Here is a 26,807-nt window from a genome sequence, read left to right as displayed (position 1 = left end):
CTCGTGATTAAAGCTTTCAGATGTTACTGTAGGGTAGTATGTAACCACCCTGCTCTTTCCTGCAGCGTATGATGCCATTCCTACATATGCACCATCCGTACTCCAGCTGGTCTATTCTAGTATGTTAGATATTCAGCTAGGCATTGATGCTGTCTGTGGGTTTAACCGATGCATTTTAAATAGGATGTGAAGAATGCACGGTGAGACACAACCAAATGCAACCACAGGGGCTGTGCAGTTATTTCAGCTAGCACATATTTTGATGCAAAACTTGGTTGTGGATGAAGTTATTTTGGTTCAGTTCATGCTAGTCAACTTGAACTAGTTCAGGGCTTTGAAACCCGTTTAACCGGTTCACGTTGAAGAGTGAAACACTTGAAGGTGAGCCTAGGCTTTCACTGGGGCCTTCCCCGAGGACAGCGCCGTGGCTCTGTCCCGCGGGGCCCGGGTGCCGGCAGGGCACTGCGGTGCCTCTCCACGGGGGCTGATTGGGGTCCCTGCGCCCAGAGGCCGGAGCGACGTCACGGGGAGGGGGATGCCCTGATGCCCGCCGGCGGCTCTGGTCGAGCCCGAGGGGCAGGTGTGGTCCGTGGCCGCCGGTGCGGGTGGGAGGTGCGGGACCCGGAAGGCTGCTGGGGGCGGCTGACACGGGCAGAGAGGCGAGGCGGAGGTGCGCCGGGGGCCAGTGCTCTCGTGCCGGTACGCTGACGGCGGCGCGGGGGATTCCTGTGTTAAACAAAGGCACGTGTTGGGCTCGGGCCGAGCCCGCAGCCTCCCGGGCCTGCCCTCCGCCGCGTCTGCGGAGGCGATAGGCGCCCCGCGGGACGCCGCCGGGGCAGCCCGGGGTGCGCCGCGCCGCGCCTCCTGCCCCCGCCCCCGCCGAGGCGGGGCTGCGCAGCGCAGCGCGGGCGGCGGCGCTGCCGCCGGGGCTCGGCATCCCCGTGACCGCGGAGCCAATCAGGGCGCCGTGCTAGTGCTGCCGGCCTGTCTCCGCCCGCCGCCGCCCGGGCACGGAGAGGTGCGGAGGGGGAAGCGCAGCGCTGCCGCGGGAGCCCGCGGTCGCCTTGGCGCGCCCCATGGGGATCGAGAGCTTCTGCAGCGTGGACGCCTACGAGCCCTTCTGGGTGAGCGGCGGGATGGGGCTGCGGGGTCTCGGCTCGGCGGCGGCTGCCGGTGTCGGCACCGAGGGATGGCGGGGAGCCGGGTGGGACGGGGATGGTCGCGGGCCGCGCCCGGCGGCGGGGGAGCGAGAGCCTCCCGTGCCGGCGCTCACCTTGGGCAGAGCGCGGGGGGCTGCGGCGCGCCCCGGCCGTGCGCCAGCCCCGCTGGCCGCGGCGGCGTGCGTGCGGGAGCACCGGCGCGAAGCGGCCGCCGGCCGGGTGGAGAGGCAGGGCCGTGGCCGGGGGCTCGCTCGTCTCCGGCTGGGTGCGATGTCCCCGCGCCCGGGTCGCAGAGCGGGAGCTGGCGTGCCTCGTGTGCGAGGGTTCCGGCTTGGAACTGGCGAGTGAGTGCTTGCCTGGGAGACTGGAAACGGGTTCCCGAGTGACCGGAGCAGTCTCAGCCTGCCGCGTTTGGTCGCTTGGTCTGCGTTACTCAGGGCTGTGAGGGTAATAACAATAACGGTGACCGACTGCTGCCATCGTACTGAAGGGTGGCGTGCTCTTCTGTGAAGGAGGCCAAAGATACGCTTTCTGCAGGCTAGCAGCTGTATCGCATGTTTGCATAGCAGTATTTTCGCTCTTCCTTAATGAAGAGTGGTGAGCGCAGCCCGCTGTGGGTGAACTGAAAACCAGCTATGCAAAAGTGGGTGATGTGGAAACGTTGCAGTGTGGATCTTGCTCAGCTGAGACACGGGGTTCCTCTGCAGAGGTACGCAGGTTCTGGCAGCAGTGAGCCCCTGGGAGGGCAGGAGGGTAGTGAAAGTCCTTCTAAGGAGGAAATGGGTTGTATGGAGGAGAAGGTTGTGAGGAGGACGGGAGGAGAGACAGCTGGAAGTTAAAAAAAGGAAAAAAAAAAAAAAAGTGGGGTGAGAGCTACTGAAGGCAACGTAGGGGTAAGAGGGAAACGTGGATTTTCTTAGACTGTTCAAAGAAGTTCTTATGTATTCATTGGATATTTGCCAGATAGTATTGAGCTAATGAGCTGCGTTACTAGTAAAAAGAAATAAAATCGGATGTCTCAAAAAATGCCATTGCACTATTTGTCTCAAAAACCATTAAGATATTACTCATAAGATTTGCTTATATTCGTATCTCTTTTCAGCCAATTTTCAGGTCTCTCAGAACTGGCTAAATTATGAGTTGTCATAAAACATATTTTTTCCCCGCTCCTAGAATGAGACATTTTATTTGAAGAGCTTTAGAGAATACGTGTTTCAGAATTTGGTTTATGGAAAAACTGAGAGTGTTTTGTGAAAAATAGCTGCCGGTTCTTTGAACTGTGGAATTGAAACATCAGGTAGAAGCAAGAACTACACTTAGGATGTTGGAAACAACTAGTTTATATAGGACTTCTGATGGCAGATTCTTTTATTAAGAAAACACTTATAATTCTTGTATATACTACAGCCATTTCTGATGTTTGTGGTGTGTCATAACTACTCCATACATTTTTTTCACTAGTTGCATTGGTTCCCAAGAATATAGATGGTTTTGTGATTTGTCATCCTTCTCCTAATCACGTGGAGTCTGCCTTTCATTTCTTCCAGCTAAAGATTCTGTGGGTGTGGTGGTTTGATTTCTGGATTCTTCTAATCCTGCAAAAGAACAATTGTGCATTCCAGTTGGTGTAAGATGTGTCTGGAAAAATCTTCTTCCTTGCTGAACTTGTCCTCATAAACAACACTCTGTATTCACTTTGCTGCATTGTTCCCAGTAGCGGAGAGGATAGTAATGCTAGTTTTGGTGCTTATGGGTACTCTGGCTGCTTCATTTTCTGGTATTTCCATTGTTGCTACTATTTGAAGCTGAAGTAATGGATTTTCAGAAAATGCCTATGTATATGCAGTGTTTCACTGGACTTCTAGATATCACCTGTGTGTGTGCCACTGACTTTCCTGTCTTGTGGAATGGAACTCTTCTGCCTCTCAGAGCTGGGTGATAGCTAGGTACCCGGTGGCACGTGTTACTGCATTCTTGTGGTGAACTATATGGCCGCATCAGCTGTTTTGGTTGGTGCTGAAGCCTTGCTAGTGGAGCAGCGGGATTTCCTAGCACTGGCAAACTCGGCTTCAAGGAAGAGAGGTGTTTTCTGTCAAGGGTGGTGCTGAGTTTGGGGCAACTCAGTTTTAAATTGTGGGGGAGACTTTGCAGGTTGAAAGGACCTAATGGACCCTTAAAGACTCTATGCTAATCTTCTTAAGCTTTGCTGGCCAGGATTTTTCTTGTTTGCACACCCAAGGAATGTTATTGTTGAAAGTTCTTTTCTGAGAATTAAACAGATCGGTTTTATTTAACACTTACTCTGAAAGGCCAACAGCCCAAGCAAGTTTACTATCTTCTTCTTCTTCACTCCCCTCCCCCCCCCCCCGCCCCGTTTAACCTATCTTTGTGCCCCCACTCAGCATATTAACTTCACTGCAATCAGATTTGCTTACAGAACTTCACTGTTTCTTGCTTCCTTTGAACGAGACTCCCTTTTTGGAAGAGTACTGTTTCGTTCTTGCTTTCGCTAGCATCACTGAGTATCTCAGAATGAGTATCCCATCCATATTATAAAGAAAGGTACAGCTGTGTAAGATAAAGTTACTATTTACTAATAGCTGTTGATGACAATAAAAGCTTTTAAAAAACCTAGTGGGCTAGGGGTAACACTTTGCACTACTTGCATTTCAGTTCAGTGACTTTAAGGGCCTGTTTAAACTGGAAAACTTTTTTGTGACCTGACATGCTGAGATAGCTTTGCCTAGAGTATCACTAGTGTATGAGTGCACCTTGCTTCACTACCAGTGTGCAAAAAAAAAAAAAAAAGTGGGGTGAGGAACTCTGTCATTCTAGGTAAGCAGGGTAAGTGTCAAGGCAGGTGTAGAGCTTTCTGTACAATTTGGCCTGCTGACCTAGCTGTCTGGATATATGCACACTCGCACAATCGGTGGTCTCAGTGCAGTTACATTTTGAAATAGTCTGCTGGTTTTCCTTTCTTTTGAATAAAATTTTGGGATAGTTTCAGTTTTTCAGAGCTTGTAAACTATGCAGTATCACATTTAGAGAAGTCTTTTCATGTTTGAAATTGCTAAAGGAAGAGGTTAAGAGTTTTTGTGACATTTTGAGTTGTCAAGGCTAGGGCTCTTATGAAAAAGAGTAGGAGATACGAAAGAAAAAGCGAGTTCACACTAAGCAGTTCCTTACAGTTCCTCCCCAAGCGCTCTGCCAGGTTTTACAGGAAGTCTCAGTTATTCATTCATTAGAAGATGCTTGTAAGTCAAATAGAAACTTTTGAGGTTCTTGCTTATACTTAAGGGAATGTGAGAGAAATGGTTTATATTTATATAAGCTGCTATCATGTCCTTCACAGGCAAAGGCATTGTGTTTTTTAAAATTAATTTAGACAGAAGTTAACTCTAATTCTGCTTTACCTCAGTGGGAACTTAGTGGAAATTTTTTTCCACATTTTTCTAGTTGGGCTTTTGGTTGTTGAGGAAGGATTGAAAGCAAGTAATTCCATTCACTTCTAGGAGAAAAGCAAGTTTTCATCTCCTCTGTTTTGTCTTGAAAACTAGAGTCCTGTAATGATTCAAGCTGTGTCTGCCTGTGTAAACCCAGGCCTGTTTCTTTCCTGTTGATGCAGAAAGCTTTTGCGGAGCCTCTTCTCTGTCAGTGAAGAAACTGCATCCAAACACTAAGTTTAGCACTTTTTCATATGGAACCAACCTACAGGAGATAAACAGAATGGACAAGAAAAGGTGAGGCAGAGCCTTGCACACAGAGTCCAGGGACCAGCTTGGTGGGATTGGGCTTTGCTTCCCTTGCTGTTGTGTAGAGTCCTGCCTGAGGCTTTCAGGCATGTTTTGTCTGCCTTAATAAATGTATTTTCTTGAGCGTTTGTCCAATGACATTATGTTTTGTATTTGGGTTGACATTGTTATAGCTAGGGGAGATCCACCAGCCTCTCTCAGCTGGTTGCAGCCATGTTAGAATCTTCTAAGACTATAATGTGGCTTGATAGGATTTTATTAAAAAAATATTCTTTAAATCGTTATAATGATTAGCTGACATTTGTGAGATGATACTGTGTGATGTAAACAGCTGCTATGCTTATATTGTTTATAAGGACACTGATAGTTTTCCTGAAATAGACTTCTGAAGGAAACCCAGACTTTTTACGTAAGGAGTAATTTCATGTTCTGAAGTTCTGTGGCTTATGCTTTCATGCATTAGATTAGCACGTATCTTGGAACCCTGCAGCTTTTTGCACTGTAAAATGCCTTTAGTGCTTTTTCAGTGTGTTTGTGGCAGAGCTAGGGAGGGAGTTTTGAGGTGCTGTGAGAGTAGTGCTGAGTGAGCTTGATAAAAGTTACGAGTTTAGACTCTTCCTTTAGTTGTAAAGGTATCAAGTTTATGAATGCATTTGTGACCAGAGTTTAAAAGAGTATGCAGATCGGAAAACTACTTATATTTGCTGACATAAGAAGGTCGTATGTGGACAGCATTTGGAACAGAGGAGGAGCAGCAGCAGAGTGTTGAACAGGAAAACCTTTGCACAAGATGGTGCCTTTATTATAATTAACAGCTGATTGCCTGATTCTCATGGCTTGGTTGTCGTTGGGTTTTTTAGGGATGAAAGCCAGAGGCTTATTTGTCAGCTTTCTCTTGTTTAAACTTGTAAAACATTTTTGTTGGTCATGTGAACAAGGGTCTAAATTTGCATAGAAATTAAACTTACATTAGAAATTAAACTTCTCCCTCTTGATCCAGAATAGATGAGTTTAGGGGAAATACAGGAAAATGAAGCCTGGTATTCTGTTGTTGATGGGGATTTTCTTAACAGATGACCTGTCATTCTACAGCTGTCAGTTCAAGGTTGCTCAGAAAAGTTAAACGAGGAGAAAAACCCAGCAAAATGCCTGAATAACTTGTGCTGTTCCATGCAATTACAATGCAGTTTACATTGAAACACTGTGCTATACTGGGACTAAGTGAAGGTTAACCCGGGTTGCACTGAAGTCATTCTGGGTCACATCTCTAAAAAGCCTACTGCCGGGTACTGACCTTTTGCTTACTTTTAATAGAGTCAGAATTCCGTGCATTACTGTTTTCTCACTGTTTACATCTGTGGTAGCTTCAGATACAGTTTATCCCAACTTAAGCTGTTATCTTAGTCCCTTTGTAAGATTATTACCCAGGTGTGTTCAAACTTCTCACGGTGATTTGAACTCGATATATAGGCTGTTGCATTATTAAGCAAAAGTCCTGGTTTTGGTGCAAAAAGGAGATGAGAGTAGGAATCTTTTTCCTGTATCCTTTTAAGTAACAGTGATTTCAGTGAAAAACTTTACAGAATGGTAAAAAACACCCTTTTGATTCTAACTGTGAATGGTGAATATTTTGTTGTCATGTGGCCAAATGTTGTCTCATGGTACTTGCAGACATGGCAGGGTACGGAAATGTTACGTCTGTAGAAAGAGGCCAGATGTTTTAATTTTGCAAGTGCTGATGTAATCTGTCATATGTTTCCCCTACAAAAAAATAGCCATAGTTCAGTGGCTTTTAGCTTCTTGGATTACAAAGATCACCTCTTCTAAATTCCACAGCTGCAGGTGCTCCTCTCTCTGTCAACTTGTTAGCACCAGCTTCTTATTTTAGGCTAAAGGGAAACAAAGGCAAAACGTTCTTTTTTCTTGTCATTTTACAGACAGTTTCATCTGATGCAGTGCTGTCTATAACAAAGGATTTCAACTGTTTGTAAACATTAGGAAATACTGATGTTTGGGTTTTAGACAAGGAGGGGCAGACACCTGATTTAAGTTCAGGACCAGGTATTGGAAAGTAGAGGCTTTTTTTTGGCTGTGTTAACAAGTCAAATCTACATTATGCAAGTCATTACTGTTGAGAACTTAGTCTTGCTAAAGCCATTTCTAATGGAAAAAATTATGAGAAATTGAGGGTATTTCCTTGTCACTAGAAACACTTGCTGATATTTTTCCCCCTAAATCTTCTTTATATAAATGATTTAAAAATTTTAGGACCCCTGTTTATTATGTGACTTTTTTTTAATGTTCCCCCTCTTGCTCTAACAATCTTGTCTTGTTACAATGTTAAGAGACTATAAGAATAAAGCTTAGATTTCAGAATTACTTTGAAACAAAGGAAGAAGAAGGGACATGGTCTCTTCCCCCATCTGAGGTTTCGATCTGAACGTGGTATTTTGGGAGGCTGGGCTAGAAGGCTTGCTTGTGAATGATTTACGGCTTTTTATTCAGACACAAGACTTGCTCCTCAAAAGCTTAATTGGAGACCTGTATTTTTCAAACTTTTGCTAAACTATTATTTGTTCCTTGCTTCCCTGACTACTACTAGCATTTTAACCAATGAACTTGAGATTTAATAGCAGTAATTTTGTTCCATTCATGGTTTTATGAGGAGAAATGTTTTGTTCGCACTGTTTGGTGCAAACACAAACCCCACCCCCCACCCAAGACTCTAGCATTGAGTAAGAGGAGAAGATCCTCAATTGCATGGTAGGTTTAGTTCTCCTGTAGTAATACACCCACCCACCCCCCCAAATCCCAAACTATGGTTTTTCTGTGGGTGAATGTGATCTCCATGAGAGTTGGAGATCTGAATCTAATTCTTACATCCCAATGTGGTACTTAACATTAACATTTCTTATTTCACCTTTGTGGCAGTAGAAGAACAAAACCGCAGAAACTTATTTATCTAATTGGGCTGTTGTTGGCCTGAATAAATGTCTGAGAACTTTGAGGGGATATGAGCACCAATCCTCAGATGTGACCATGAAGGGAAGTCCTGAAGTCTCTTCCCATATCAGCAGTCTGGCACACTCTGTGTTAATTTGTTCCACTGCCTGTGGTAAGTGGTATAGTTCTGTGCAGGAGCACGATTCCATCATTTCTCCTTGCAGAAGTAGTTTTTAGAGTCTATGGAGGTCTGGGAATGAGATCAAGTATTTGGTTGTGTGGCTTTTACTTTTTAGTAGAATCCTGGTTTTGTGTGTTCTAAAAATAAAAAAAAATCACTCCTGGCTGTCTTTCATTAAGCATAGGAAGTAGCTGTTGGAAAGGTGTTATTGTAAAATCTGTATGAGTATTTTAATTTTTTTTTTGTACTTCCTATTTGCAGAGTACACCCTTAGATGATACAATAAACCAGTAAAGCATTAATTTCATGTAGTTAGTATAGGTCTTCAAAGGACTTGGCAGTGTATTGAAAGCTTTCTTTAAATGCAGCATGAGCTCACTTTGTGTGCATCACAGCCAACGTACCATTTTACTTTTACATTCTGCACGAACTTCAATTGCAAGAGCAACAACTACATTGTGTCACAGGAGAGATCTGTGCGTTTTGGGTAACTTCCTGTTTATTAAGAAAAAAAGCTAGAGGAAATAAATGTCAGCTAAGGTGAAAGGTATGTTTTGTCCTTGTCTATTATGCTACTTCATCTGGAATTGATTCTAGAGCCATTGGATCCTTTAATGCAAGTAGTACTTTTCCCAAAATAATTTCAATATAATATGCATAGTATTTTTAAAGGATTTATCAATATGTAAATAGGAAGTTTGTGATGATTGCTTGTAGTGTCACATACCTCATATAGTGCCTTGTTTGCCACTGTTAGGGATGTTGTTATTGTCTGCTGCTGCTGTGAATACTGCTGAGCAGACAGGAGAGCTGCAGGTGTTGGTGTTTCTGCTGCTTTTTGTGGGAGTTCTGGAGTGTTTTTCTTGCAGGAATATCTGTTGCTTGTTTTATCGCCCTGTCACCTCTTGTGATTTAGCCTGCACAGTAAGCACAACAGGGCAAATGTTATGCCGGTGAAGATTGTGTATGATTGTGCTTGTTGTAGGCTCTATTCTAAATATGCTCTTGGAGAAATGGTGACCTTCAGGACATGTTTAATGATCTGACTCCAAAATGTGAACGACAGAATAAAGATGCTATATTTACAGTGTTTTGAGAATATTATTTCAGTCTTTCTTCAAAATTTCTAAAGCTAAATTGAATAAAACTTACTTGGCAAGCTGAATAACTTTGGAGAGCTCTTAAGTTCATCACTTGAAAAGAGACCTCCTTCTAACCTATTGCAAAATCTGGATCACTTTGTAGTTCATCGTTTTCCTTAATTCTCAGTGTGGTCAACAGTGTCACTGTTTTTACTATTGTTTTTGATGGAGAATGGTGGTATCAGGGACTTTTAAAGCAAGGTCAGAGTTCCTTTAAAGCAGCCTTAAAGAGAGATGCCCTTTTCTGCATTCCCCCACCCCGCCGTTGTCCATTGATGCTAGTAGCTCTTCTGAGGCTGTAGCCTCACCTAGATCAGGCAAATCTTCTCTCTGGGGAGAGGCAGGCAGGAAATTTGCTGTCCGAGATAGTGTAGGCTAAAGGCCGATGGCCTCGTGGCGTCTGAGGGAGAATGGTTGAGTCAGCTCATGGGTTTATAGGTGCTACACTGGGGAATTTTTTTAATATGATATCTAGAGCTGCCAAATTGTGAGACTTACTATTTCAGTAAGAAAGTGATGATACTATTATAATGAAAGTTATCAGCTGCAATTACAGTGTTAGTGCCTGAGAGAGCTAATTACTTGTATTCTACTAAATGTAAGCATTGCATTAAATGAAAAATATTTTTTGCCATTAAGAAAATAAGATTGAGAAACTGTATCTTGATATTACAAAGGAGGTGGTTCTTCTGTGGGTGATATTGAAGTAGTGGGTGCACACTGATGTCAGTGTCAAACTCCATTTGAAGGAGTAAGTGTTGACCGTGATACTGAGATTCCAGTGTGGTTTTGTAGTTTCATTTTTTACGTAGGTATGTGATAATGTTTAAGTCATTTTTCAGTCACAGCTGGTTCATGCAAGTGGATTTAAGTGTGGTTGGCAGCCTGCATCTCTAGCACACTTACGCACAGCAGGCACGAAACTGAGCAGTTTTGGTCTCTCCATTTCTGCCAGTGAGAATTTTAAAATGTGCTGTGGGTCAACTGGGGTTACTGATGTGAGAACAGGCGGCCGCTGGCTCCTCACTTAACAGCCTTTCCTGGCTGCCGGGAGAGAGGCAGCCAGCCACAAGGTCCCGTCCAGTGTCAAACACAGTTATTCCTCAGATGAGGCACACTGTAGGCATACAGCTTCCCTATAGTCTTCCTTCCCTCAGCAGAGGCAGAATACTTACCTTTTGTGTTGCAACTTTGTCTTACGGTCCTACTGCCAATGTTTTTATCTTGCCTGTTCCTGAAATTTTAGACAGGAAATAATATAGTTTTTTATTTTCCTAGGGTTTATGCACTGTTAAATAAGTGGTTTACCTGTGAATAGATCCACGTGATTCTGGGGAACACCAAGCATTTTTTGTGCTGCTCTTGGAGACAGAGGGTCTCGCTTCAAATGTGATAGGAAGCCTTTTTGTGCCATAAGAGAAAACGTGCTATTAGGCACAAAAACTGCGGACTGGTATGTTTTTCAGTCACAGTGCTGGTGATAGAAATGAAAACTGAGAAATAGGTCGGATAAATTTAAAAATACCCATTTGCTATTCTGGGAAACTTTAAAATTGTTCAGGGATGTTAAAAGGAAAAAAACCTGAACCTGAAACTATTTAACATCTGAGATGTGGTTCTTCTGGACTAGGCTAAAACTAAGCCAACAGCAGATCTCTTCTCTCCCAACGTCTACCAAGAAAGGAACAGGGATCACACTGATTCTTCTCCTGTGGGTTCCTGCAGTCATAGCTTAAATTAAAGGCTGCTTCCAGATTATACAATCTAATAGCTATAGACCTAACCCCTTTTTTCCTCCTCCTCCTTCATGGCAGGAGGCTCCTAGTTTGTGTAGGCTTTCAATGGATACTTGGATCTCTGTCACTTGATGTGCTCTTGCAAAGTAGAAGGGTTAGCTGATCAGTCAGAGTGAAAATTGTTATTAATCTTTGAGATGTGAAAATGGAGCAACTTAGTGCTTCAATAGAACTTGCTAAAATAGTGTTTATAAAACTTGAGTCAGGAAAAAATGTCATTAATTTGCTAATTAATGTCTGTTAAATACAAAGGTCTGCTTCAGTGAATGCTTCTGCATTGATCCGTAAAGAATTTTGGTTTGTGTTGGAAAAAAATAAAACTGAAACTGAGTTTATATAAAGCAAAGGAGAAGCATGTACTTTGAACTGGCAGAACTAGTCTAGACTTGTGTAGCTGAACATTGTGATTTGAATATGAATACATGTTGGTTTCATGATGAGTGACATGTTTTCCAGCCACAATTCAATTGAACCTCATAAAGCTATGGTATCCTCCATGCAGAACTTAGGATATGCCTTTCTTTTGTAATGGATTGAGTTCCTCTTGACTTTGCCTACTGAGGGCATTAACATCTCAGTTCAGACTGGGAGCCTGCTTCTGATGTGACCTCCTGACAGTCCCCTGTCCTGCTTGTTGGTTCACTCAAGAGTAGCCCAAGCACCTTTTGGACAGGTGTTAACTGGGAAACATGCTCCAGTGGCTGACGGACAGTCTGGTCAGTCTGCAGGGGAGCCTGCAACTTGTCTTGTGTGAACCTGAGTGAAAGGCATCTTGTGAGGACATCGGGTGCTCAGCAGCCAGTATTGGGTCTACAGCTCTATTCCTGTCTGTGCTACTGCCTTGTGTAGACATAGCCTGAGAGAACTGCACCTAGGGAACCAGCAGGAAAAAATACCACCATGTCTCTCTCTTCATGCATGCCTTCCTCAGCTTTTGTCACCTGAAATGAATGTAAAATGGAAGGGGCTTTGCACCTCACCTGTGTGTAGCCATTTCTCTTGTACAGAGAAGAATAGTGTATTCAAGCTAAGCAAACTCCTGTTTGGTATCAGCAGTGTCTGGATCAAATCCTGGAAAAATGTGAAAGAAGATACACTTAAGTTGCTGTAGCTGTTAAATTCTAGCAGTAGTCTTACCCCAAACTGCCCATTTGTCCTGACTTTCTGTTCTTAACCCTGAAGTACAATTGCATTGTACCCTCTTGCCTTTCATGCAGGAACACCTCCAGATAACTTGCAAATACGAAAGTCAAATGAAAGATTGCACGTTTTTAGAATATCCTCCAGCCAATATGCATAGCAATCATGCATACACCACTTCTTTCTTTTATTTAGCCACGTGGCAGTGACATGTGCACTACCTGCTCTGTCCTTTCTGGTAATTGCCTGATTAATTTTACAGCAAGCAGTTAAAAACACTGAGAAAAGAGACAGTAACTTTCTTAAGCAGTGTGTAGATCTCCAAAAATTTACTCAATAAAATGTCAGTGCTCTTGTTTGTTTGTTGTCAAGCTGATTACATCCTGTCAATTTACTTGTATGATCATGTTAACTATCTTAATTTGTGAATTGTAAACCGTTCTGCAGAGTCATGAGGCTTTCTTGGCTGTTGTGCTGGAGCAGAGCAGCTGGGACTTAGAACGCCAAAAACATTTGTGCGGTGGCTAAATGTAAGGATGACTCAGCTGAAATTTCTGATGTTAAGCAGTCAGGGAACTTAATAAGCATGTGGCTTGCCCACAACATCTCACAGCTGCGGCCTTGTCACGAACAACTTACGTGACCCCTATGCAGATACACTAAAACATAATTGGGCATTTTTATGCTCTACTAGTGTTAATTTCTTTGAATTGGTTGTATTAAGTTTGGAGGTGGTGGTTGTTTTTTTTTTTTTTTTTTTTTTTAAACTGCCAAAAATGATATGAAGTGAGAAGAATTTTTAGAATGCTGTGGAATTAGAGGGGAAAAATAACAGCTGTGTGTCCTATGCATACTGTCTGTTGTATCTAACCGGGAAAGAAGTCCTAGATTCTGACAGAAATTGAGAATGAAGTGGGGAAGGAAAATATTTTTGTTAATACATTTTCAAAAGAAGTTATTTTAAAAAAAAAAAAACCAACAAAACATCTTAATACGTAATGGTCAAATTTAAGGGGAGACCTGCTCTGTGATAAAATAATGTCTGGTTAGCCTCAAGTTGAAATTTTTTGCAAGTTATATCTTCTGTTTCTCTTTAGATCTATTTTTCTCTCTTTGTAATTGTGTTTGAAACTGTTTAATCAGTGGAAGATGGGGACAAATAAGGATCAAAGTGTGGCGATGCTGAGCAGTGGGATCTGTTTCCAGCTTTGATGTTGGAACAGAGCGGGCAGGCACTACAGCTCCTTTTGGTTCTGTTTCCTCATCTATAAAATGTGGATAATGGCACTTATTTCTGTGACCAGCTCAGGCTTTTATAGAGGAGGATTACTGACTGCCATTATGTCCCAGTAGTGGTACTGGTATTCTGTGCAGTTGTAAGCTGTGCAACTGTCTGCAAAAATGCTTTGCAACTGAAAATGACACTATAGTTAAACCTTTGGGCGTGGGACTGCTACTCTTGGCTCTTTGGCTTTTAAACAGAAGCCTGTGAGCTATGCTTCAGCTGTTGAATATTGCAGTCCATCTGCAGCAGCGTTATCTCTGTATTGCATCATTCTGTTGGAGAGTCAGAAGTCTACAGCACTTGAGAGGAAGTGTCCCTTGTGATAATTTTACAGCAAAGTCAATAATTTTAAGGTAAAATTTCCTGCAAGAGATTTCTCTAACTCAGGCCAATCATAAAAATGGTATGAAAGTTCATTTTACTAAATAGCCTGTCATTGTAAATAGTGCTTGTACCAGTAATGGAAATGGTGATCACATTTTTATTACTGTAAGTGTCAGTCTTGGTTTGATTGTATGGTGGTTTATCTTGGGTTTGAGAATTGTGTTGAGAAAAATAGGAAAACATTGAATTATTTTGATTTACATTTTCCTGTTGTTGAGTAGGAAATGGGCTGCAAGGGCATGCCTCTTTTACTTAATTCTATGCCCTGTTGTTATGAATTACCAGGAAGTCTCAACTGGGTTTGCTGTAGACAGCTTGAGAGTTATGAGACTACTTTACAAATAGTGAAGTGATGTTGTCTTGTGCTGTTCACTTTTACTGTGTGCCAAATAATGTTTCCACACTGAAATTTGGGAATGTGGTGTATCTGAATATCTATACATACATGCACGGTGGTTATAATGGGAGATAGCTAGCATTGTCGTTATTTTTCTGCAATGATAATGTGAAAATCCTTGACTAATACTGTTAAAGATCCCAGTATTACATTTGAGTGAGTTGTGTGTTATGGTAGCTGCGTATAACCAAAAAAAGTGACACTAATGTGTCACTTCACTAATTGTGAAGGTTTAAAACTTCTGAGCTGCAAGAAGTGCAATAAAATCAGATACATCACAGAATGGAGCCAGTTTAATACAAGTATAAATAAATGCACAAGAAGAGATGCAGAGTTAAAGCAGACAGTGGCTATTTCTTTTTTTAAATACTGAAGTTCTGTGTTTGCTTTTTCTTTAACTCAGTCTGTTTTCTCTCCCCAGGATTGGAATCTGACATGGCACACAGAAAATCCAGACTTCACCCAGTGCTTTCAGAACACAGTCCTGGTCTGGATTCCTTGCATGTACCTGTGGGTCTGCTTCCCAGTGTACTTCCTATACCTTCGTTGTCATGACAGGGGGTACATACAAATGTCAAACCTCAACAAAGCCAAAACAGTACGTAACTTTTTAAAATCAGAACTTATTAAGCTTATCTGGAAGTTTGAATCTATTTTCAGCTGTTTTAGCACACTATTTTTGTTGAGCATCAATCTTGGCCTGTGTGCATACTTCAACTGTAACTTACTTGTTCTACTTGTGTTTCATTTCCAAGCCTTATGTGTTTCCATTGCCCTTTTATCAGTAGGCTTTCTGAAATTTACTCTGACATAGCAAAAAAAGCATGCAAATCCTTTGTAAGACCAGTATTTTAAGGCAACTCAATCTTGAGGCCTTTATTTCAATAATAAAAATAATTTATTACCCTGTCAGCTTCTTAAGTTACACAGCATAGATTTCTAGAGCTGCTGCAGGTGTTCTATTCCGCTTCTGTTGTGAAATAGGTACTTAATGTTTTCTTACTTTTTTTTTCTCCTGTAGAATAAGTGAAAAATTTTAAGAAGGACTATAATAGCATGGTGTATTAGAGAGTTTTTGTCTCTGCAATCTGTTATTCTGGAGTGGGATTTACCAGCTTTCTGCTTCATAATACACTGAATTATATGATACTAAAAATTAGTAAACTTTTTTCTTCTAGTAGGGATCCAATAGGTAAAGCCAAATTACTCTTCTTTTGTGCATGTTGTAGAATTGCCCAAAAGAGATGATCTGTTTATGACTCCTCTTCTACTAACACATAACATCTAGTGTTCATGTATATATTGTGCTGCCTAATCTGTGTGAACTGATGTATGAAATACACTTTTGTATTGCAGGCTTTGGGCTTAATACTGTGGATAGTCTGCTGGGCAGACCTTTTCTACTCTTTCTGGGAAAGAAGTCAAAATATTTTTCGAGCTCCATTTTTTCTCATTAGGCCTACAGTATTGGGTATAACAATGGTAAGTTCTTCTGTTACGGCCTTTGTTCATGCAAAGCCTTAAGCAGTAACACGCATCCTAGTATTATTCAGTGTTGTAATTCTTTAAGCTACAATCTTTACATACAGACTTAGTCTGCAGTTGAACTGTGAAATGACGACTCTGAAATGTCTGCTTTCTTTCAATAAAAAAATAAGAAAAAACCACCCAGCCCAGCTGTGCTCAGTGCATTGCATGTCAGCACACAAGCCAGTGCTAGTTGTCTTGCCTTTTGATAGGCTTGAGCTACCATTCATTTAATAGCTTGACTCAAGCATTTGGGGTGTTGGGGTTAGTCAGGAAATACTTGGAAAGGATATAGTGTCACTATAATTGCATGTTGATTTGGAGGAATCAAGTCGAGAGTACTGGTTAAACCTAGATAATACAAATCACACTGAACTTGGTAAAAGACTGTCGAAGGCATTGCATTATTAAGTATCTTATTACAAACTCTTGCAAGTAACATTCTTTAGTGCATGTTTTCTTTGTTACATTTGATGGCATGATGGAAAGTCTTAAATGCCACGAGGCACACAGGTGTCCCCAGCTAACACTTTCTACCTAGATGCGCAAGTATTGTCTACTTTCACACCAGTATCTGCAGCCTGCATTTCAAGGAAGATGCCTTGCTATTCGTTTATTGTCAGTTGCCTTACATTTATCACAGACTTGGAATGGTAGTGATTAAACATGATGCTCAAGGGGTGGATGGGATGGGTCACAACCACAACAGCAATAACAACAACAAAAAAAACCAAACCAAAAAAACCCAACAGCCCTGAAACATACTGAGAGATGCAAGAGCTGTTAAATAGTTTGTGGTCATTTAATAATGCAATTGTCAAGCTTTTGTCAGGCTGATTGAAAATGCATGTTGCAGCAGTCAAGTGAGATTACTAAGTTGTACCAGCTTCCTAAAGGACTCTGAAAACACACAAAATGCAGAAACACACAAAATGCAGAAACAGAGTAATATTTGGTCAGTGTTGTTTGGCATTGTGGCTTATATGGAAAGAAATCTTTTTATTTTAAAAAGAATTAGTCAGGAAATACTTGGAAAGGATATAGTATCACTATAATTGCATGTTGATTTGTGACGTAGAACCAGAAAAGTAAAGAAATAAAGACAGGCAGCTTTTGACAGTGCTTTTGTGTATGTGGTCACTTACTTCAATATAATACATACTCTTTTTCCCTTTTTTGTCCACTTCTTACCTTTACTGCTCCAGAGAATTTCCTATTTAAACGTATTTTTGAATTACACTTAAAATCTCTGGCTGTTAGAATGTCTGGGAGATACTGGATTTGAAATGTTAAGTAGGCACACTTTAACACAGTACCTTGTATATGTGTATAACGTGTTGTAAAACTTCAAGCTTGTGAATATATTTTTATCTTATTTGTCCACAGTTGCTTGCCACATTTTTAATACAATATGAAAGAATAAAAGGAGTCCAGTCTTCGGGTGTAATGACAATTTTCTGGCTCATCTCATTATCATGTGCCGCAGTCGTTTTTAGATCCAAAATAATACATGCTTTAAATACGGTAAGTGATTGCTAGCCTCATTCAGTTGAAAATAATCCCAAATGCTTCAGTAATAGAGTAGTTGCTTGCTAATTATGCCAGTCGAGTCAGTTAATGATCCATTCAGTGTACCTTCATTCCTTGGGTTATAGAAGCAAAGCAAGCAAGACTTAATGGCCCTTGTTTTGAAATGCTAGTGAAATTCATAGTGATCTTAACTGTAGCAACAGTTGCCAAGAAAATTCTGCTAGCTGTTCCAGAAAGGGGATGATGTGTCTGCTTGAGTACAATAAAAGTGTATAATCTTTGATATGAAACTGTTCTGGGAGTTTACGTCATCTTCCTGTTGATTATACAGTGGATTTCCTGAAACACTTGGTTTGATGGTAGTGTGGTCTCATCTGCTGAGACGGAAGTGTACAAGTAAAATATTTTTATGTCAGTCTGCTTTATAGTAAAGCCACCTCAAATATCAGATTAATTGTGGAGCTGCCTGAAAATGGCATATCACTTTTATTTCTTGAAACCTTTAAGCCATGTTGTGAATTTAGAGAACTTTCAGCCAACTTTTGTCTTTAGCTGTTGGGAGTGGGATTTTACTGGTGGGTGTGTGTCCATCTGTCCCTGTGCTTTGATTTCTGTGGATTATGCTTTATGTATCAGTCCCAGTCTAAAAAATGGAAGAACCTCTGGAATTTGAGCACAACGCAACAAACTGTAATCTAAATTCTGCTCCTCTAATTCTTATTTTCTGTTTGCATACTAATTAACAAATTCGCTTTGAAAACTCCTTACTACCCAGTGCATAAATGCCTTGCTCCTCTAAAGAATACCTTGACTTCAAATTGGGGCATTCTGTGTTGGTACAAACCGTATCTTAAAGAGAACTTCTCTACAGAAGAAGTTCATGCTTGTGTGTTTATGGCAGTGATTGATTAAAAATAAATGGTATCTTTCATCTCTTCCCCCCTCTCTTTACCTTCCCTTTACCAAAATAGACATTGACTTTAATTTGCATGGGCGTGGGTAGTGTAATATTTATGTAGCTTGCAGAATTTATAATAAGGAGCTGTTTTATGTTTAATAGTAATGTTGTTTTAAAGAAATTCCTCAAGCCTTCTAATTGGAATGTTACCTTCCTTTGTAGGGTGCTGAAGTGGATGCATTTCGTTATGTCACCTTCTGCATCTATTTTATCCTGTTATTTGTGCAGCTCATCCTGTGTTGTTTTCCAGAACGACCACCTTTGTTTTCTGAAACAGTAAATGATCCTGTAAGTGTTCAGTCTGTACTGAGTGCTGAGTATCATACGTGTAATATTCTGTACAATGAGTTACAGGGCCATAGTCTCCCAGATGCCAAATAATTCAAATCTTGTTGACTGGTTTGCAATAGAGTGTTCTTTCTGCTCTTTAGTTGGTGATGCAGAAGATGAAGATCATAACATGCAAAACAGGGTGGGCTGTATTTAAGAGAAAGAGCAAAAATACTGTTTCAGTCATTCCTGAAGGTTGTCATGTGTATTTATATTTGGTAGTGCTTCTGGCAATTGGTGGGAAATACTGATTTGAAATGCTGTCCTCCTAGTCATCTGATGCTGTTTAGTAGGCAGTAGGATGTATATTCCCTTCCTATTGAAGGTGGGGAAGAATCTACACCTGGAAAACTTGTGAATCTGGATAGATGCATTTTATTTCCATGTTTACCTCTCTTCTGTCAAGCAAAAATTTAACGAGCTCAATTGCAAGAGCAGTTAATGTTAGAGGGTGGTCTGGATGTAGAAATTTAATTTTGTCTAGACATGATCGTTTTTGCATGTGTTCTTAATTATACGTGCTGGCTATATGGCATGGATCTAAAGTGAACGAAGGGATGCTGGATCATTATACTGCTTGCTTAGCCCCAGGCGAGACCTTCTGAGTCACAGTGGAGTGACACCTGTCACTGCCTGGAGTTTGGATATGCCAAGTTTAGAAACCTCAGTTCTGTATTTTTTTTATAAGGTGTAATTCTGGTTTGATGGATGTTAGGTGGCACTGACTGACGAAGGAAGATGTGAAGTCTGTGTGTGTGTGAAATAAATGTTGCCTTTGTAAATGTGGAAAAGCTCTGTAATCAGTTGCACTTACTGCATTCCACAGTTACCTTCTCCATTGATATCCAGCGTGCCAGTGGTGCTCTGCATTACCACTGGCAGACAGTCTGTGTGTATATGCCTGGAGGGAAGAGTATACTGCTGAGTCTTTGGATCCTCTTCATCTTTGGGTTCTTTTCATCTCATTCAGGGATGAAATGTATTTGACAGGATACTGTGGATTTATGGAAACCTTCTTTTCTGCTTTGATCATGGCTACAATAATTACAAGGTGCTTTGAGACCACAGTGGTTTGGTTTTGTGTTCTGAGTGTCTCTAGGAAATAGGGCAGACTTCAAATTTTAACCTTCTTTTTTCATGAGTGGTGTGTTTGTTGAATGTTATGATGGGGAAAAGAACAAAGCAAGTCATGTTAGTCAGTCTTAAATTCTGCTTTATTCCCTTCTGCCAAGCATTTCCAAACCAGAAATGTTTGTAAGTCTTAAGTAAAATCTTATTATATGTTACTTAAGCCAAAAAAACACAGTGAAATTTCTATGATGTAGATGCTGATGTCAAACAATGTGTTTTGTCTCTTGTTTTCACTTTGTTTACATTACATAAGTCCAGACTTGTTACAGCTTGTTGTCTTCATTCTATATGGCATGAATGTTAGTAGGATTAATAGTTCTTTGTGTGATAACTATTTAATTTTATCAAAAATAGTATTATTTTAACAGTAATCGAATATGTTTTAATGTTTTAAATCAGTTTTCGGTAGTACAAGAGCTAGTGGACTCTTGAATTTAGAGTTTCCACCTGCAAGTAGATTACAAAAAGTATAAAGGAAAAAAGTGATACAGCATTTTATGTAAAGTTCAGAATATTTTGAAATTTTGTTGAAGTTGAAAGTATTCCCTATATTTGCTGAAGTAGAAATCTGTCTGTCAGGAATCTTGGTGTGGCTGAGGGCTGAAAGTACTGCCCCCCCACCCCCCTTTTTTTATTTTTAAATTTCTCTGAGTTTAAAAACTTTTATTTATTCATTACGTGATGGTGTTGGATTTGCTTGCAATCATTTCATTGCAAGTGTTTAAATACTTTGGAAATGCGGAACTCTTATCCCCTTTCAAAAAAAAGTGTCTGTCTCATACATACTGTTCCCTACAAAGTTGCAAAAAAAGTTGTCGTGTGAAGAGGAAATGCAGGAGTCTGTTTTGTGTAGCTTGATTACAACACACTTCAATATAGTTTAGTGGAGAAGCCAGGTTACACAAACATGAGTTGAAAAATGCAGATCTTGGAAACACTTGGCCCTGGCTGTTTTAATTGCAGTACTCTAATGATGTTTGGTGACTTTTGTAGATGGAAATACCTGAGTTGCTCCAATTATAGTTGATGATAAAACCCTAGTGGTTTGTGTGCCAAAGGAATGGCTGGTTTTAGCATTCTTTAGATGCTGTACAGAGCAGTGGAAGAGGGAAGAGAGAAATCTGCACTGGAATTCGGCAAGTAAATCACCTTTAGTGCCTTTGAAATTCTTCCAGCCTTCCTTTCTGCTGTTTTAATTCAACCAGATTAGGGGAGGATGTTAACCTGAAGAGTAGTTAAAAAAGACAGCCATTGTGCTGGATGTAGAACACAAGCTAGCTGCATACCTTTATGGATACTTAAGTTTCCCATGCTTATTGACGAATGAGATGCAGGGTTTTTAGGGGCTGTTTTGGGATGCTTTTATGGAGTTTACAATTTTTTTTTTTTTCATTTGTGCAACTGTTTTGATGGAGTCACAGCACTTAACTGCTAGAACAGAAGAACTGAATTCTTCATTTATGACTAACTCTACCCAATTAACATTTATGCTCTTATGGTAGCATACCTTGCATTGATATAGGTAGGCACTGATCATGACATCTTGAGAGATTGTCTGGCCTGTACTATCTTATAAAATTCCCTCAACTATTTGTTGCATTGTTGATACGGAGCACTGCTATTCCTGTGTCCCAGTGGTCTAGTCTGCTGACAGCCCCGAAGCTGTGCTTGTGTTTTCTGAACAAGCTCTCAACAGGGTAAATGACAAGTTTAGTAATGTGAAAAAAATACTGTAAACAAAAGGAATTTCAAAAGCATCTTTTCTGCTTGGTTTGTTTCTTTTGGCCCTGTATCAGTCACTTTGTATGCGGATTGATTTCTTTTTCTGTCCTTCAGAATCCATGTCCAGAGTTCAGTGCTTCTTTCCTCTCCAGAATCACATTCTGGTGGATCACTGGGTAAGATCAAGATGATGCATAAAGCACCAGTTAAAGTTAGATGGCATTTTAGGATCCTGCTTTCAGAGTTAAATTAGCAATAATCATGCAATAATAATTCTGGTTGTTTTGGTTGGTTGTTTTGTAGATAAATTGATTAGGTTTTTTTTTTTTCAAATTTGATTAGTCTTTTTTACTTCCTTTGTAGGGTCTTTATAATTTTAAATTTTGCCAGTATATATTTAGTATGTTTGCTGAAAGAATATAATAAAAAAAAATTCTTTGGGAAATATAAGAAGGTAGAAGCTTTTTTATCTGCTGTATTTAGAAACTAAGGCATTCAAAACTGTTAGCTCTTTTTGTCCAGTAGGTTCTTTTTTTTAATTAACTTGGCTTTAGTTATGCTATATGATTTGATCACAACACATGTTTTTGTGAGTTAAAACACAGAAACATGTAAAATAATATTGGTATATAGTTGTGGTTGGTACTTGGCCAGAGTTCCAACAGAAAGCTAGATGAAAGGAATTGCTTTGTAAATTAAAGGCTAGTAAAAATTTTGAAACTTGGTAGGCATGGGAATATTAATTGCCTGGCTGATTTTTAGATGAGATCACTTCATCCTTTCTTTTATTTTCCCTGAAATTTGAATTCAGTGGCATATCCTGGATCCTTAGATGTTTTGGTGTCTAATTCTCACAGTAGAGACAGGAGGATGTATGTTTTAGCATCTGGACCTGTGTTGCTACGGGTACTGCCTCTTGCGTGCATTTTTGTGAAGAGCTGGCTCTGTTTTGGGGCTGGATGTAAGGGCCACTGTCTTATGGCATATATATATACACACACACACATCCCTCTAGTGTTCTTAAATGTATAGTGCTGATTCTTTCTATTACAGGTTGATGGTTCAGGGTTATCGGAGACCTTTGGAAGCCAAGGATTTGTGGTCATTAAATAAAGAGGACAAATCGGAGGAGATAGTGCCAGGTTTGGCTAGAAACTGGGCAAAAGAGTGGGCAAAGACCAAGAGGTAAGTTCAATTATCCTGGTTGGCAGTTCTTCCAAGGTGTGGAGGTTCAAAAGCTCAAGCTACTCAGCCTCTACTTAGAGGTGTTTGTCATCTGTTATCAAGCCTGCTTTTGTAAGGCCCAAGTGGCAGCTCGGTATTTGTCCTTAAGTGCATACAGAATAGGAACCAAGTAGGGTGTTTTGTGTCGTCTTTATGAAGGGCTGCATCAAGTTTTCATGATCCGAAGCTGATTATTGTTACTTTTGATGTGTGGTTTTTCCCTGGGGGGGGAATATTTTCACACAAACTTCAGTCACGTAATTTAGGAGCTTGGGCTCCCTCTGTAGTTAGTGAAGCCTCAGGAGGGCAGTTCAGGGTGTAAAAGCGAGAAGCTTATTTCTTTCCTTTGACTATATAGGGAGCCTGAGCATCTAAGCCAGATGACTAAAATTAGAAAGACTGCATGCCTGCAGTTTCCATCCTACTTTCATCATCCTTTACTGAAGCAAATAGAAGTACCTTTTCATTGAAGGAAAATTGCTTGCTTGTTTACACAGTGTATTTTTACATACAGCTTGTCCTCAGAAGTTTGGAAGTATATAGTTTGGCATAAGTCAGATGTATGAAATGAATGTGTTCAGTCCATTGGGGATGACGTGGCATAAATCTGACTGCAGTCTTTTAACTCCAGTGGTACAGCGAGGCCTTCATTTTGATTAAAGTTCAGCATACTGGGTTCTAGAATAGTAATGTCCTTTGCTCTTTAAGTTTAACATAGGTTATGGCCCTATTCTTCATTCCCCAGGGCAGGCCTATAGGAGAGATTCAACAGGAATGTTACCTATCCCTACAAAGAAGACTGTGTCTGAACGGCCAGTTCATTTAGCTATGGTTGTATGATTAAGATGATGTTTGACAGTAAAACCCAGTTAAACTATTAAGAAGGGCAGTGAACAGCTCATAAACTCATTTGTATACTGTGCATTTTTCCAGTTGGCTTTATGCTTGAATAAAGGCTACGTTATATACCTACTCTTATTTCAGGCAACCATTAAACATGTTATACTCGCCCAAAAAGCAGCAAAACCCAAGCGATTCACATGCTGATGTGACAGAAGAGGCTGAAGCTTTGATTATAAAACCATCTCAGAAGAGCTCTGAAGCATCTTTATTCAAGGTGTTATATAAAACCTTTGGACCATATTTTCTCATGAGCTTCCTGTTTAAAGCTGCACATGATCTCTTGATGTTTGCAGGCCCAGAAATTCTGAAGTAAGACCTATATACTTCATTATTGTATTAAAAGTATGTGGACAAAATTTAAAACACACTGGTATTTCACTCACCAAGCTGCTTTGCCTTCAGCTGGTTCAGTGGGGAAGAGTTGTCATGCAAGTTAGAGACCATGCACACAGATGATTTTGGTCCATTTGTTTTCAAATTATAACATCATGCATTAAATGTTTGACTTTTTGTGTTCCTTTCCAACACTAGGAAGGCCAGGCAGGAACATAATCAACAATAGCAGGAGAGTTTATTTAATTCTAACCTGTAATGATTGTGGGACTACAAGTCACAGTATGTGAAGCAACAGAGAGCTGAGGGGGTAGGAGGAGTTGTATTGCTTTAAGGTGAGAAGAAGTAAAACAACTGTACGCGGTTGTATTTTAGCTGGAGGGAATATGAGACTGTTTAGTGTAGCTCCAAGAGAATGCTGTACATGTAAGGTATGTGATACTTCATGTTTTAAAGTAGTACATTGTTAGGAGGAGGGAGTGATGTGTGCTAGTATAAAACAATCTCCAGTTTCTAAGAAGTTTGCTTAAGTGTTTTATCTAAGTTTGGTACTTTGGGTGCTTGCACGACCCATATAATGTTTGGAATAATCTAAAGTTGTAACCCTGACATTTCATTTTGATTTGCATATATCAAGAGAACTAATTCCTCTCTCCACAGATTGCTAATCAACTTCGTAAATAACAAAGCTGCCCCAAACTGGCAAGGCTACTTTTATACAGGGCTGCTGTTTGTTTGTGCCTGTCTTCAGACACTGATTCTTCACCAGTATTTTCATATTTGCTTTGTAACTGGAATGAGGCTCAAAACAGCTATTGTTGGTGTAATTTATCGAAAGGTAGGTTTTTCTTTAAATATATGACAATACCTCTCAGTGACTGTGCAAATGTATCGCTTAAGCCTGAATAATTAAAAGTAGTTAGGAGACTCTGGTAGGCTGATTCCTAACTCTTAACAGAAATAAGAGAGTATCTAATTTATAAATAAAAGCCTTTAAGATAGAGCAGTTTTCTAATTTACTAGTTAAAGTTCAGGCACCTTCTTCTTCTCACTGCCAAAGAAGAAACCTTGTCTCAGTTAGACTAGGGGTGTGAAACTGCTTCAGTTTGTGCAGAAATTAAGATGCATCTACACTTACAGCTTCATTTGGGACTTAGCAGCAGTGCCACCTCGTCATAAGCCACCAGTTCATAAGCTGGAACATTTTAGACAGCTGTGGACTGATTGCTCTGTGTGAGAAAAATGTGTGACAAGAAGTGAAGATTCCGCTTCTTACACTAAAAAACATAACAAGCAAACAATACCCCTCCCCAAGTAATAAAGCCACCAACCAACCCTAACCCCAAAGACTGCTTGTTGTCTTTAATTCTCTATTAGTTTAAACCCAGCTGCTTGCTTCAAACTATACAATTTGCATTTTGTAAGATGTGCAGGGTAAACAGAATATGAAGCAGGAAAAGGATTGCTGCAATTTTAAAGATGAAGCTCTGTAAAGCAATTGAATTCTGTGGAGAAGATGCAAATGACTAAGTCTTCCTTCATGTTGCCTTAATTGTTTTTTATTTTTAATCTGCACCTAGGCACTCGTTATCACAAATTCTGCTAGAAAGACTTCTACTGTGGGTGAGATTGTGAATCTAATGTCTGTGGATGCTCAGAGATTCATGGACTTGGCTACATATATAAACATGATTTGGTCTGCACCTCTCCAGGTGATATTAGCACTGTACTTGCTGTGGCAGGTGAGTATTGTGTGTTGTTTCCTGTTTTGACTTTGGCAATGTGCTGCTTCCTATGGTCATGACTACAGACAGCTGTTGTTCAGACCACTGGAGGGTTTACAGCAGTGTGGAGAAAATGGTGTTTGTTTAGAAGCCGTTCAGAGCTGCTTTGTCACTGCTGTCAGGAAGGAAGGCAGGAGGTTCTTAATTTGCACATCTGGGTGCATGTGGGGAGGATGCAGATGGGAGCTACTATCTTTTAGGGGACTGCAGTGCCTATAGTATCTCACTTTTCACTTGATTTAAAGAAAAGTGGTCTTGGTTCTGCACTCTGAGAGTCACCGTATCAGATGTTTGCTATTTCTAGTCCAGAGAGTCACCAGGCTGACTCTTCCTGATTCTCACTGTCAATCAGAAAGGTAATGAAGTTCCCCAAGAAGTCAGTAACTCCCTGCATGGGGGTCTACTTCAGAAGAACAGACAAACGAGCAAAAACTGGAAAATATTAAAAGATCTCTGTATGTGTGTATAGATAGAAATATATATATATAGATTGATCTATATCTATATATACCTCTATACGGGGGCCATATATGTGTGTTTGTTTCAAAAATCAAAGCACATAAACATCAACCCAAACCCCTACTTGATCCTTCTCTTCTTCCCCCAAGCTCTTCTTGAAAAGGGAAGAAGAGATTGAAAAGCTATTTCAGAATGCTTTTCTCTAGCATATGCAGTGGTTTGACCCAAGTTTTTTAAAAATGAGTTTGAACAAATGTTTACAATTAAGTGCTTTTCAGAATTTAGGTCCTTCAGTGCTGGCAGGTGTGGCTGTCATGATCCTTCTGGTTCCGATAAATGCTGTGATGGCAATGAAGACAAAAACCTACCAGGTTAGAACCTTTATATATGCGACAGAGTGCTTTTAAGAAACATGTTCTGTTCTTTGACTTGTTCCTGAGGTTTGTCCTTCTAAATTTTTTTCCCCTCCCTCTATTTATCCCTTAAAAAAAGGGAAGGGAAAGAAAGGACAGAGGTGTTGTGTGTGCAGAATAAACAAACTCAGGTATTTTTCAGCCTTACAGTGTATCTGTACATAATGGTCTAAAAACTTTGCAGTAGTAAAGACCAAGGTAGCAGGTTAGCTAGCTTCATGAAATGCCTGACGATTGGATTGGAATTAGTTTAGTTTTTAACTTGCTGCCTAAGAACTAAAGTGCAAACATAAACTACTGTCTGCCTAATGAA

The 26,807-nt window shown here is 40.4% G+C and overlaps 1 protein-coding gene across 2 annotated transcripts in view; it reads left to right on the top strand.

Annotated features, from left to right (window-relative positions):
- The first annotated feature begins 1,027 nt into the window (after positions 1-1,027).
- Positions 1,028-26,807, top strand: part of LOC143166747 (multidrug resistance-associated protein 1) — a 57,257-nt gene continuing 31,477 nt past the window's right edge. For both annotated transcript variants that reach the window (XM_076351443.1, XM_076351442.1), the window contains exons 1-11: positions 1,028-1,124; positions 14,602-14,778; positions 15,537-15,662; positions 17,094-17,231; positions 18,358-18,483; positions 21,493-21,554; positions 22,432-22,563; positions 23,587-23,814; positions 24,499-24,676; positions 25,419-25,580; positions 26,360-26,452. In XM_076351443.1, coding sequence (XP_076207558.1) covers positions 1,077-1,124; positions 14,602-14,778; positions 15,537-15,662; positions 17,094-17,231; positions 18,358-18,483; positions 21,493-21,554; positions 22,432-22,563; positions 23,587-23,814; positions 24,499-24,676; positions 25,419-25,580; positions 26,360-26,452 — 1,470 coding nt within the window. In that variant the 5' untranslated portion in view covers positions 1,028-1,076. The remainder of the gene's footprint in view (positions 1,125-14,601; positions 14,779-15,536; positions 15,663-17,093; positions 17,232-18,357; positions 18,484-21,492; positions 21,555-22,431; positions 22,564-23,586; positions 23,815-24,498; positions 24,677-25,418; positions 25,581-26,359; positions 26,453-26,807) is intronic.

This window comes from Aptenodytes patagonicus, chromosome 13 (assembly GCF_965638725.1).
Source record: "Aptenodytes patagonicus chromosome 13, bAptPat1.pri.cur, whole genome shotgun sequence".
Lineage (NCBI taxonomy): Eukaryota > Metazoa > Chordata > Aves > Sphenisciformes > Spheniscidae > Aptenodytes > Aptenodytes patagonicus.
The sequence above is the reverse complement of the archived record's forward strand: the minus strand, read 5'-3'. Positions and strand labels throughout refer to the sequence as shown.